Source organism: Saimiri boliviensis, chromosome 14 (assembly GCF_048565385.1).
Source record: "Saimiri boliviensis isolate mSaiBol1 chromosome 14, mSaiBol1.pri, whole genome shotgun sequence".
NCBI classification, from domain to species: Eukaryota; Metazoa; Chordata; class Mammalia; order Primates; family Cebidae; genus Saimiri; species Saimiri boliviensis.
Window position 1 is genome coordinate 22,759,525 of NC_133462.1, and position 12,964 is coordinate 22,772,488.

At 45.9% G+C, this 12,964-nt stretch overlaps 2 protein-coding genes across 6 annotated transcripts in view; one reads left to right on the forward strand and one right to left on the reverse strand.

Annotated features, from left to right (window-relative positions):
• Nucleotides 1-1,736, forward strand: part of ANKRD27 (ankyrin repeat domain 27) — a 75,416-nt gene extending 73,680 nt beyond the window's left edge. For 4 of the 5 annotated variants that reach the window (XM_039466420.2, XM_039466422.2, XM_039466421.2 and 1 more), the window contains one exon: nt 374-1,736. In XM_039466420.2, the coding sequence (XP_039322354.1) occupies nt 374-607 (234 nt within the window). In that variant the 3' untranslated portion in view covers nt 608-1,736. The remainder of the gene's footprint in view (nt 1-373) is intronic. The other variant, XM_074386600.1, reaches the window with a different exon arrangement.
• Nucleotides 1,737-5,142: 3,406 nt separating this feature from the next.
• On the reverse strand, nt 5,143-11,930 carry PDCD5 (programmed cell death 5). The gene is made up of 6 exons (XM_003937312.4): nt 11,665-11,930; nt 10,607-10,644; nt 7,526-7,587; nt 6,663-6,754; nt 5,642-5,713; nt 5,143-5,317 (listed from the first exon to the last, which is right to left on the reverse strand). The coding sequence occupies exons 1-6, from the start codon at nt 11,728-11,730 to the stop codon at nt 5,270-5,272; spliced, it is 378 nt and encodes a 125-aa protein (XP_003937361.1). The 5' UTR covers nt 11,731-11,930; the 3' UTR covers nt 5,143-5,269.
• Nucleotides 11,931-12,964: the final 1,034 nt, after the last annotated feature.

A 12,964-nucleotide genomic window follows, 5' to 3' on the forward strand; every position in this document is an offset into this window, starting at 1 on the left:
TCACGAGGTCAGGAGTTCAAGACCAGCCTGGCCAACATGGTGAAACCTGTCTCTACTGAAAATACAAAAATTAGCTGGGCATGGTGGCACATGCCTGTAATCCCAGCTACTTGGGAAGCGGAGGCAGGAGAATTGCTTGAACCAGGACCCAGGAAGCGGAGATTGCAGTGAGCCGAGATTGCGCCACTGCACTCCAGCCTGGGCTATATAGAGCAAGACTCCATCTCAAAAAAAAAAAAAAAAAAATTATGCCTGTCAAGTACTGAGCACATTTTGTGACACTAAGCACTAAGGGACAGCTGTCACTGTCATGGTGGTAGCTTCTACTACCACCATGAGGACACGTACTTTTCAAAATGTACTTTTTCTTTAGCCAGGGAGGCAAAGTGTCACACTGAGTCAGAATAACCCGCCTGCTCAGAGTGCACCTCATGCTGCTGAGAAAGGCAACAGCGACTGGCCAGAGAGGCCCGGACTGACACAGACCAGCCCTGGACACAGGCAGATGCTGCGGAGACACATGGTGGAGGATGCAGTCGTGTTGCAGGGCCCGGAGAATGCTGGCCCCCTCTGTACTCCCCAAGAGGTTAGTGCTTCCCAGTCCTAACAGGAATGAGGAGTTGTTAACCCACTGCCAGGAAGCAACAAGATGCTGAGTGTGAACACATCTGAGGACTAAATGTACTTCCATGAAACTGGCTTAAGAAGTTTTCAGTGCCAAGTTCCTGAAAGCTTTTCTGTGGCTGAGAAAAGGCAACAAATCTACCATCCCTCTCCTCTCAGAGCTAATGAATACACTTGAAACAGACAAATTCCAGTAGTGTCTAATTTCCAGTAGTGATCCAATTCAAGATCCTTAAGCCAGAAGTACATGCTTCTTTTTAAGTATGAGGGTTTGCTGGGCATGGGGAGAGAGGTTTCACCACCAGATTCTGACCTCCTCCTCCCGAAAGGTGTTAAACCTCTCTGACCTGTGTACATTATTTGCAAACCACAGCTAGAATTCCTCCATCTGGAATTAAGCCAGAGAGAAACAATTCAGGTTTCATGGTACTAGAGGGGCCAGGCTGAAATGTCATCTGAAGGAAAAAAAACAGCTGGACAATGTTTCGCTACAAAGCAACACTTGAACCAAAAGATGCCTCAATCCCATTTTGATGTTCATTTTAGTGAAAGGATGCATTAGACCTGTTCCACATCATGCATATAGGAAAGGTTGGTTATCATTTTCCTTCTAACAAGTAACTATTCTGTTGCTGCATGTGCATCTGTAGCAGTGTTCCTAGAAACAGCCCTTTCTGTTGAGAACCTCCCTTGAATGTCACACTCACATCTGTCGGATGGTTACTGGATTAGAGAGTAGATTTGGCACATCTTTTCTTAGTCTTTTGATTCAAATTCAAAACTTACAGCACAAACCAGGTCAAAGTTACTTTTCGTTAGAATTTATTGCCATTTATTCCTTTTTATAAATTTCTATAGATTACACTGTTATTTTTTTATGTTACTAGCCTAGAGCTACAAATATGGGTTTGACTTGAGTCCATTTTAAAATGCCCTTATAATAGGGAAACTGTTTTGTGCATGTTCTTGGAAATACTTGTGTATGTACAGAAGGGAGGGGTTATTTTTCTACAAAGTAATTTATGATTTCTAATTTTCTAATGTGCCTTGGGTATGTGCCAAATGATGGAAAAGAAACAGTAAACTTTATGATTCTTGAGTGTGTCATGGTATGCTTTTTTAGTTGTTTGGCTGTTTGTTTCTCGGCCTCTGCTGTAAACATGTGCTTTATGTGTACAAAAAGTCTGACCAAGGCTGACTTAATCCGGTAGGCACAGTGCTCAGGGTCCACAAATTTTTTCTTTGCAAATCAGAATAAAACGACCATACCACCTTCCTACCCCAAACAGGAAATGAGACCTGTTTTCTTTGTTCTGATTTTTACCCCTTTTCAATAAAAACACCTTACTGACTAAAGGTGCTGTGGTTCTGTACCATCCCAATTAAGAAAATACATCCTATAGAGTTTATCAGCACAGGTATTTTTCAAGATACAAATACATTTGATATCACCTAATGTTTTGCAGTGGTGCAGTATTTTGAAAACTTTGAGATGGAGTCTTACTCTGTTGCCCAGGCTGGAGTACAGTTGTACAACCTTGGCTCACTGTAGCCACCTCCTTCCAGGTTCAAGAATTCTGCCTCAGCCTCCAGAATAGCTGGGATTACAGGTGCCTGCATCATGGATGGCTAATTTTTGTATTTTTGGTAGAGGTGGGGTTTCAGCATGTTGGCCAGGATGGTTTCAAACTCCTGACCTCAAGCGATCCACCCACCACCTTGGCCTCCCAAAGTGCTGGGATTGCAGACGTGAGCCACCGCGCCCGGCCAAAAATATTTTTATATATACCCATTTAAACAATTGCCCTGGATAGGAGAATTGTCAAATGAGGAAACAGGTTTGGAAAAATAAGGGGACTTGTTTGCAAGGGATCTCACAGCCAGGATCAAGGCCTGGCTGGCAGTGGCAGCCGCAAGCTTGGCATACCCTTCCCCTAGAGATTAAATGCTGTGTTTCTTCTTGAGCTATTTTCCATCTTAAAGTGACTCCCTCGATTACTTTAAAAAAAAAAAAAAAAAAAAAGCTGGGTGTGGTGGCTCAAGCCTGTAATCCCAGCACTTTGGGAGGCCCAGGCGGGTGGATCACGAGGTCAAGAGATCAAGACCATCCTGGTCAACATGGTGAAACCCCGTCTCTACTAAAAATACAAAAAAAAAAAAAAAATTAGCTGGGCATGGTGGTACGTGCCTGTAATCCCAGCTACTCAGGAGGCTGAGGCAGGAGAATTGCCTGAACCCAGGAGGCAGAGGTTGTGGTGAGCCGAGATCGTGCCATTGCACTCCAGCCTGGGTAACAAGAGGGAAACTCCGTCTCAAAGAAACAAAAGTTGTCTTTTTTCCAACTGCTACTCAAAACTTGACATGACAGTTTAGAAACTGTTAATGCCCTTACCATTTTGTGAAGAAAAGTTCTGAATTCAAAGTAGTGCAAGTTCACTGATTTAACTAAGTTTAGAACCACTCTCTGCTCCCTAAATGTACTCCAGCCTCTTGCTGCTGCCAGGAGCCTCTCCCTTTGTGTACAGAACCACTTTTCATTCTCAGGTGTCTGAAGGACAAGAATCTGACCATCTTTAAACACACTGAGTAGCTGCCATTAGGACAGTGGTTATTCTTTGAGAGAAAGCACAGAACAGAACTTGCAGAGAACTGGCTCACATCCCCCTAGCATTTTTATGTAAATGAAGTCTAAAGCAAAATTTACCTGTAATTGGAATTTTTTCAAAATTCCTTACCAAATTTGTCTTTTTAAATTACCAGTTTACCCTGACAAAAAATTTCTAACCAGATTTCATCTTATGATTGCTGTTCCTTTAAAAAGATGTTGATATTCTTTTTTTTTTTTTTTTTTTTTGAGACGGAGTTTCGCCCTTGTTACCCAGGCTGGAGTGCAATGGCGCGATCTCGGCTCACCACAACCTCCGCCTCCTGGGCTCAGGCAATTCTCCTGCCTCAGCCTCCTGAGTAGCTGGGATTACAGGCACGTGCCACCATGCCCAGCTAATTTTTTGCACTTTTAGTAGAGACGGGGTTTCACCATGTTGACCAGGATGGTCTCGATCTCTCGACCTCGTGATCCACCCGCCTCGGCCTCCCAAAGTGCTGGGATTACAGGCTTGAGCCACCGCGCCCGGCAGATGTTGATATTCTTAATGGTTCTACCTATTTAGAATGTTAGATATTATTCTAACTTTCTTCACTGACAATAAATGCAAATTTCAAATACAGTAGAATGTCCAGTTTAAACATGTATCAGTAATATCCTGACTAACAGACTGGGGTTTGCAAACCACATTTCCCTTCAATTTTCTACTAGTCCCATTCACCTTGTTAAATGTTATCAGTTTACTCCTGTGCGAGTTCTCACAGGACTATGACATTTAAAAAGTTACACCAAAGAGCTGGCTGATGGTTAAGTTTATGATTTAAATATATGAGCAGTGGCTTGTACCTACAATCTCAGCCACGTGGGAGGCTGAGGTGGGAAGATCACTTGAGCTCAGGAGTTTGAGGCCAGCCTCAGCAACACAGCAAGTCTCCGTCTCTGAAAATGGTAATTTATGAGTGCAGGTTTTCATAACCTAGTGGAAAGAAAGCACAACATGAGAGAGAACATTTGCTTTAAGTCACCTGCAACACTATCAGTGATGTTACTGAAATGTTTAAATGCTGAACTGTCTCAAATGGACTTGGAATCATTAGAAGTCATTTCTCTTACAAACATATTACTGAAGTAGTATTACCAACATGTCTATTTTGGTCATTACTTTTCAGTCATATCACTCTATAGTTATTTTGGGAGTGGTATTGTTAATTTCATTGCCTCTGAAAAACAGATTATAAATAAAATCAAAGCTAGGAGGTATTTTATTTTTTTGAGATGGAGTCACCCAGGTTAGAATGCAGTGGTGCGGTCTTGACTCACTGCAACCCCTGCCTCCTGGGTTCAAGTGATTGTTCTGCCTCAGCCTCCCGAGTAGCTAGGGTTACAGGTATGCGTCACTACACCCAGCTTGGTTTTATATTTTTACTCCATAAGGGGTTTCACAATGTTGGCAAGGCTGGTCTCGAACGCCCAACCTCAAATGACCCATCAGCCTCAGCCTCAGCCTCCCAAAGTGCTGGGATTACAGGTATGAGCCACTGCGCCTGGCAAAGCTAGGAATTTTCTTACATAAAGTGGAAGTACTATCTGTAGGAAGAGAAACAGCTTACCTGCTTTCAGAACCTAGGTCTTAGAATATCAGATGTGCTCAGATGTTGAACCGGATTTAGTCCGATCCACGGGTTTTAATTCCCCCGTTACTGGTGGCTGCTATGTTTTTCTTCCTGAAGAGTGCTGGAGCAGCTTGTTTCCATCATGGACACACGGACACTTTCGCTATTTAATACTCATGGCACCTTTGCAAAGGATATATTCATGCTGGTACACGTGGTTAAAAGCTTCTGGTAGGAAGGGGAAAAATTCAAAACACAGATCTGGCCACTTGGCTATGATACTAAAACAACTTACCCAAATGTTTTTTTTTTGCATAACAAGTTTATTTTTTTAAAGGCCTATAGACAATAAACAAAGTAAATAATCAGATCTTAACTTCTGTCCTAGAATTGTTCTGTTAAGTTCTAGTCTGTAAGCACTTTTAGTTCAATAATCGTCATCTTCATCAGAGTCCATTACCTTTCTTCTGTTGAACTAGGGGGAAAATTAAATGAGTGTCAGAACATTTCTAAAAGCATAACTCAAATTTTCTAAGAAAAGAAAATTTCTACCCATTTTAGCAAGACATTTGTGTCTTTAAAGCAACTTAACGTGAACTAAAAGGATGGGAATGGAGTCAACAGCCTTTAGAAAACTGGAACCCTCCCCCAACAGTTTCAGCCTTTCTCCCCAAACTTTCACGTGTTACAAAATGAAAACGTCCCTGGGCTAAAAAACATGTTGTGGCAGACGTATATTCAACATAAATCTTTAGAGGATCCATCTTGTCATTTGCCATGAGCATCTGGGGACACTTACTTTCACTGTTGTTGTCTTTTCTGTTTGCTGGCTTACTTTTTTAAGGATTTCTATTAAACCTTGTTCTGATACCTAGGAGAACCAGAAAAGGATTAAAAAAACAAACAGTACTTTAAACAAATATTTCCTTGTAGTCTTTTTGCAGTATGGGGAAAGAGCTCAGGACTGAAGGAGTGGTGGGGCAGGAGGTTGAAACTATTGGTTATAACTATTGGTTTAAGTTCCAAATAAAATTTGCTCTGCTATTCCTCATTTGAGGAGGGGGAAGTATCCATAAAGTCGCTTCCTCAGGAAAACTGAAAGCTAACAGATATTTAAGAACACCTTTATTATCACTAGCATGTTTGGTGTCAGGAATACAGACACATCACTTCTGCCTGAGAATCTTAAACATCCCCTTGAAGGAGGTAAGTCACACTCGAAAAAGATCAACCCAACCAGCTCTCCCACAACTAATACATGCATTCACCATACATGGTGCAACCCCATCTCTAGTAAAAATATATACAAGTGTGGGGGATTTAGGGAACAGGGCTGATTCAGGTAGGCCATGGTAGGGGCTTCTCAGGGCAGGTGGGGCTCCTCTGGATCTCAAAGGTCAGGTTTGCTGGAACATACCCCTCAAGGCATTACAGCAACACCCAGAACATAACCAAGGGATCTTAGCACATTCTCATCTGCAAAACACACCTGATTTCTACTTACACTGGTAGTACTTTAATTGGCGTTACTGACAGACCTTGTTTCCAGTGTAGCAATTGAAGCTAGCTGACCCTACAGTCATTGGGTCATACAGACACCAACAAGGTTCCAGAGCAACATGAGGAAAGGAACGAAGCAGAAGAATTTAGGAAAGGTAATTCTCTTTTATGGTAGGTATGACTATTGTCTCCTGCAACAATTTCTTCTAAGAGTCAGCAAGGATTCTGTAATCCAGTGAAGACGAAGCTGACCTTTTGAAGTCATGTTTTCATAAAAGCGGTAACAGTAGGTAAAGATCCTCAAGGCAGTCTAAGCTTACCTTCTCACTTATTTGTCCATATCTTGCCATCTGTATAAGGTAATTCTCTACTGCTTTAGTTTTTTCAGGCTTTACAAGTGCCAAGTTACTTACTAAAAAGAAAAAATACATATGCAAAGAAGCCATTACAATCAAATGCACTTAAATTTATTATACCTGAAAACTCTGCACTATTTCCAAAGTACTTCACAAGCTTGTCTCTCAACCAGTAAAGTAGGTAGGGCGAGACAGTATTGTTATGCCTCTTTAATGAGAAAACTGAAGTTCAGCCATGCCCATCTCCACATGGCCTACATGGGGTAGTGGCCCAGCCAAAATTAAACTTGGGTTCTCAGATTCTAAGCACCATGCTTCGTGTTTCTTAAATATACGACTGCCCTCTGGAAAGTGGTTTATCTATTACACATACATAATGATGGTCATCCAACTGGCTGCCTCTTCTACACTCTAACTGGAAGCCTCCAGGGGAAATACGGAAGATACCAGTTCATTCTGATTGGCTCATTTTATTTTCTTTCTACAGATTTTGGTTTTTATGATGAACAACTCTGAACAACCAAAACTGACAATACACACCAAAAGCCCCTAGTCCCCATCACCCGTGTCAACTACTAGCAACATTTTGTGATTGGCCCTAGGAGTTGTTTCCTATAAATCCTTTAGTAAGAGAAGTGACTGGTCCTTTTAATAGGGATTAAAGTACAGTTTCTCTGTGTGAAGTTTATAAACGTCACACTTCCTACAAATCTCTAGTGTTTGCAGCCTAAACAAATATTTCATCTAGAGATAGTGACTATGGCATATAATCACCCCATTCAACTAACTCAAGCCAACTTTATGGAAATAAAATCAAAGATGCTTACACCTGGCCCGGGCTGACTGATCCAGTACTTGGGCTAAGATACTGTTTCTCATTTCTGCTTCCCTACAACAAAAACATAGGTCAAGAACAATTAGAACAAAGCTGTCGGCATTCCCATGGAACATACAAAAAAGAACTCATCCAGTATGTGTCTCCACATGGGCCCCGTGTGTACCGCTGTGTTATGGTAGTTGCTGTATACCAGGCTGTAGCTACATTCCAGTAGAATCTACTTTTGCCCTTAAAGAATCAGCTTTATATTACACAGGTGAGACCCTACCAGGCTGGAAGGTGAGGTTTACAGTTTTCATCAGAGTGGAGTCTCAGTTCAAACACTATCACCAACATTTCTTAAGTACTATCGCGTGACAGGTGCTAGAAATTTATAGTGGGATTTCAGGCAATTAAAAGGACCATGTGGGCCGGGCGCGGTGGCTCAAGCCTGTAATCCCAGCACTTTGGGAGGTCGAGGCGGGTGGATCACGAGGTCAAGAGATCGAGACCATCCCGGTCAACATGGTGAAACCCCCTCTCTACTAAAAATACAAAAAATTAGCTGGGCATGGTGGCACGTGCCTGTAATCCCAGCTACTCAGGAGGCTGAGGCAGGAGAATTGCCTGAACCCAGGAGGCGGAGGTTGTGGTGAGCCGAGATCGCGCCATTGCACTCCAGCCTGGGTAACAAGAGCGAAACTCCATCTCAAAAAAAAAAAAAGGACCATGTGACTATTCTATGTAATTTTCTTAGAGCTAAAGCTGAGATCCAGGAGGCTACGCTCAAGGGACATAGGTAACTGGCCAAGCTACAGCCAGAGTTCATGTTTTAAGACAGTTCTACTTTTCTGGGTGGGAAAGGGGAATGAAATTATAACTCTGCAACTATCCTCGCTTCTTCCCACCTACCCAAATAGAAAGTAGCACATGTTCACAGGACAGTGGTCCCATGACTTCAAGTTTCTTTCAAATGAAGTCCTTTAAGGAATCTAAAAACAAATGAGCACAGATGCTTTGGCTGAACAGAGGGAGAGCTGGGGCTGGCTGTGCCCACTAACCACTACCAGCTCAGAGGCCCTTGGGTTCATGGAATGTGGCTTAAAGCTCATGTCCATAGGCCACTTCTTTATGGTTTGAATATTTCAGCCATGCCACAAACTTTTTTAAGAGATGGGATCTAGGCTGGGTGTGGTGGCTCACACCTATAATCTCAGCATTTCGGGAGGCCGAGGTGGGCAGATCGCTTGGGGTACAGAGTTCAAGACCAGCCTGGTCAACATGGTGAAACCTTGTGTCTACTAAAAATACAAAATTAGCTGGGCATGGTGGTGGGTGCCTGTTCGCCTACAATCCCAGCTACTTGGGAGGCTGAGGCAGGAAAATCGCTTGAACCTCAGAGGTGGAGGGGTGGAGGTTGCAATGAACCAAGACTGCGCCACTGCACTCCAGCCTGGGTGACAGAGCAAGACTCCATCTCTCAAAAAAAAAAAAAAAAAAAAAGGGGGATCTCACTCTGTTGTTCATGCAGGAGTGCAGTGGTGCAATCACAGCTCACTGCAGCTAGGATCAACTCAAATTCCTGTGTTCAAGTGATCCTTTTACCTTGGCCTCCTAAGTAGCTGGGTCTATAGGCTTCAGTCACCACACCTGACCTGCCACAAACTATTATCACATAACCCTAAGATGCCATCAATTGTAAGATACACCATAGTTTTATATATCTCTAAAAAAGAAAAAAAAAAAAAAAACTATAAATGAGAGGTGTAATAGGGACCTCCACTCAAAACTGGGGTATCTTAGGAGGCTGAGGTGGGATGATCACTTGAAGCCAGGAGTTTGAGACGATATAGTGAGACGCCCATCTCTAAAAGCGTAGTTTAAAACAATTAGCCAGGCATGGTGGTGCGCGCCTGTAGTCTCAGCTACTCGGAAGGCTGAGGTGGGAAGATCACTTGAGCCCAGGAGTTTGAGGCTTCAGTGAGTTGATTCCACCACTGGGGTATCAAAGAGCAACATTCTCAGTACAAGGTAAAGAAGAAATAAATCTGCCACGCAGTAAGGGGCAGTACAAAAGCTTGCATGCATCTGGTCCTGATGGAAAGAAAAAAAAAAAAGTTCAGTCTTACAGGGTTGCTGTCTGAATCCACACTACTAGAGAGGAGTCAGGAAAAAAAAACCTCAAGCAGAGAATTTAACTTTCAGTGGTTTCAGATTAGAAATGTACTTAAGTGATGGCAGAGGCAAAAGTAAATCCCCGCTGGAAGAATCTGGGGCAAGAGCAATTCATTATGAAAGGCATCCTGATTGTAGATACATGAAAATGAAAAGATGTACACAGTAGAATCATTGAAATTCAGGTCGCTGTATTTCGTTCCTATCACTACTCCAGATGCTTACCATCTGCCTTCTCCTGAACCCTCCCCTGCCTTGCCTATTTCTGCAGACCCAGCACTGTGCCTGGCCCGGAACAGGTGCTCTCTCAATATTTGCTGGAGAGGAGTTAGAAGGTGGTAGGAGGTGGGGAAGGGGAAATGGAGAATTCTCCCGTAGCTACAGTTTCAGTTTTGCAAGATGAAAACATTCCAGAGTGTGAACGCTGCTGAAGAGCACACTTAAAAATGGCTGAGATGGTGAAATTTTATTTCAACAATTTAAAAAATGGTAGCATGATAGGGTAATCACATACTCATTCGATAAACCTGCCACCAAATCAATTACCTGCATCTGTCTCAGGTGCTCTGCCCTGTGTTGGGGTAAAACAGAATAATGAGGCCGGCTAAGTGAGGCACTAGCCTCGGGTCAGTCCCACAAGCGAGGAAACTACCACAGCTGCCTATTATCAGGCTCATTTTAAGGTACTCACAGTTTAGCAGAGAAACATCAACCAGTAATTGCAATACAAGCTGCGATGTGGCGCTGCACACGTGTTTACTTAACTAACAATAATGAAGATTCCCTGCGAATGACTTTGGCCAAATCACCATTCCAGCCAAAACAAAAAACTAAGAGTCACCTGTTCAAAATAGCGAACGCAAAAGAAACCCATTTGGGGAAACCACCTTCAAAAAGTTCAGTTTCCGGCTCATACCTGTGCTTTGCTTCCTGTTGTGCCGCATCGCCAGGATCCTGGAAAAAAATAAATTTCATAGAGAAATTTCACAGAGGGTGGGGGAAGGAACGGTTCTGTTGTTTCCGTCTAAAATCACAGTCTCACAGAACGCTTTAGGATACAGAGCACCCCGGGGAGGGGAATTCCCTGAATTGCGAAACCGTGTTTTACGCGTAGAAATAATTTCTGGGGCCGGGCGCGGTGGCTCAAGCCTGTAATCCCAGCACTTTGGGAGGCCGAGGCGGGTGGATCACGAGGTCAGGAGATCCAGACCATCCTGGTCAACATGGTGAAATCCCGTCTCTACCATAAATACAAAAAATCAGCTGGGCATGGTGGCGCGTGCCTGTAATCCCAGCTACTCAGGAGGCCGAGGCAGGAGAATTGCCTGAACCCAGGAGGTGGAGGTTGCGGTGAGCCGAGATCGCGCCATTGCACTCCAGCCTGGGTAACAAGAGCGAAACTCCGTCTAAAAAAACAATAATAATAATTTCTGGAAAATAACATGGGCCTCGATATTAGGGCCGCCGATAATTCAAAGACGCGTCCTGCGAGACCAAGCCCTCCGTCCCGAAAGTCCCCGTCCCTTTCTTTCTCAGACACGCCTCACCGGGCGGCCCCTCCCGGCCTGTCACGCTGGCGGGACGCGCCGCGCTCCCGGCACCGAGAACACAGCGACCCTCCACGCCTGTCGGCGGAACCGGGGTCACATCCACCGCATTCGGCCCGGCTGCTGCTGGCTCCAAGCGCAGAGACTGTGCGTGGAGTCAGGCCGGGCAGGACGCCGGGAAACCCCACCGCCCCACGCCCGTGCAGGTCCCGCACGTGGCGGCCCCCGCCACCGGCCTCCCAGGCTCCTCGCGTCCGGGAAAGCGGCGAGGCCACCTCGGAGCCGGCCACGAGGCCGCCGGGGCAGCGTCGCGGACCCGGGTCCCCGGGGAGACGCCCAGAGCCACCGCCCCGGAGCCGCGCCCTCCACCCCAGGCGAGGGCGGCGCCCCGCGGGGGACCGCGCCCGGCGGGGGCCGGCGCGCTCACCCCGTGCTTGGCCTGCAGCTCGGCCAGCCTCTGCCTCCTCAGCGCCTCCAGCTCCTCTTCCGCCATGGCGCGGCGTCCGCGGTGGAGCAGCCGCGGTCACTTAGCAGACCCTCGGCGCGAGCGCGGCTCGGACCACTGCGCAGGCGCCCGCGGGGCCCAGGCGTCACCAATCCAGCGCGGAGCAACGACCCCGCGCCGCTGCCAGGGCGCCGCGAGAGGTCCGATTCCCAGATCGCAGGCGGCCGGGCGCGGGCGGGCGCGGGAGGCGGGGCCTCCGGGATACACCTCCCACTCGTGATCTGCGTCTCTGCGTAGGGGGACGCGGGCTGCGCCGGGGCGGGGCTGCGCTTTGGAAAGGTTAATAGCCGAAACATGTGGCATCGAGCATCATAATTATGGGTAGAATGTGCTGGCGGCCTAGAGGGCTAGGCGCTTATTATCTATGTTTATAGATGAGTAACCAGGGGCACAGGAAGGCTGAGTGGGGTGATGGAAACGTCCTAAAGCTGGATTGTGGCGGTGGCTGCGTGGCTCCTCGGTGCACACCGAGGTCGGCCGGTGCCTCCTGTGGTCATGACGCTTCGGGAGGCGGCAGGGTCATTTGGGACCAGGAGTTTGAGACCAGCCTGGGCAATATGGCAAGAGCCTCTCTCTACTAAAAATTTTAAAAACTAGCTGGACGTGGTGGTGTGCACTGGTAGTCCCAGCTACTCAGGAGGCTGTGTTAGGAGATCGCTGGAGCCCCGTAGTTCGAGGCTGCAACGAGCCGTGATCGCTTCACTGCACTCCCGCCTGGGAGACAGAGCCAGACCCTGTCTGTAAAATAAAAAATGTGCACAGACCCTCGGCCTCTGCCTCCTCCACACACAAAAGGGCTTTTCCTGGGAGGGTGCTGCAGTGGGCAGCTGTGTCTGGTGTAAACTCTTTGGTGGAATAAAGCCCTTCTGCCTTTGGCTTGTGGGGGTTGGGGACAGACAGGATATTCAGTTACTTAAACGTGTGGCTCATACAGATTCTGTTTGTGTGTTATTTTATTTTTTACATTAAAAAATACAGATGGGATCTCCCTGTGTTGTCCAGGCTGGCCTCTAACTCCTGAGCTCAAGCAATCCTTTTGCCTCGGCCTCCCTAAAGGCTAGTATACAGGCATGAGCCACCACACCTGGCCTGTGTGTTTTAATTGTGACAAAATATACATAATACAAAATTCACCATTTTCAGATGTATGAAATACATTGAAATTATACTGTGCAGTTGTCGCTGTCAGTCTTGGCTCACTGCAGCCTCCACCTGCCAGCTT

Bases quoted from the DNA above. Each gene is read 5' to 3' on its own strand.
- PDCD5 (XM_003937312.4), bottom strand. From the start codon at position 11,730: ATGGCGGAAGAGGAGCTGGAGGCGCTGAGGAGGCAGAGGCTGGCCGAG. The intron at 10,645-11,664 runs GTGAGCGCGCCG...ATTTTTTTCCAG, and splicing joins AGCTGCAGGCCAAGCACGGG to GATCCTGGCGATGCGGCACA. The intron at 5,318-5,641 runs GTAAGTGTCCCC...TTTTCCCCCTAG, and splicing joins AAAAGACAACAACAGTGAAA to TTCAACAGAAGAAAGGTAAT.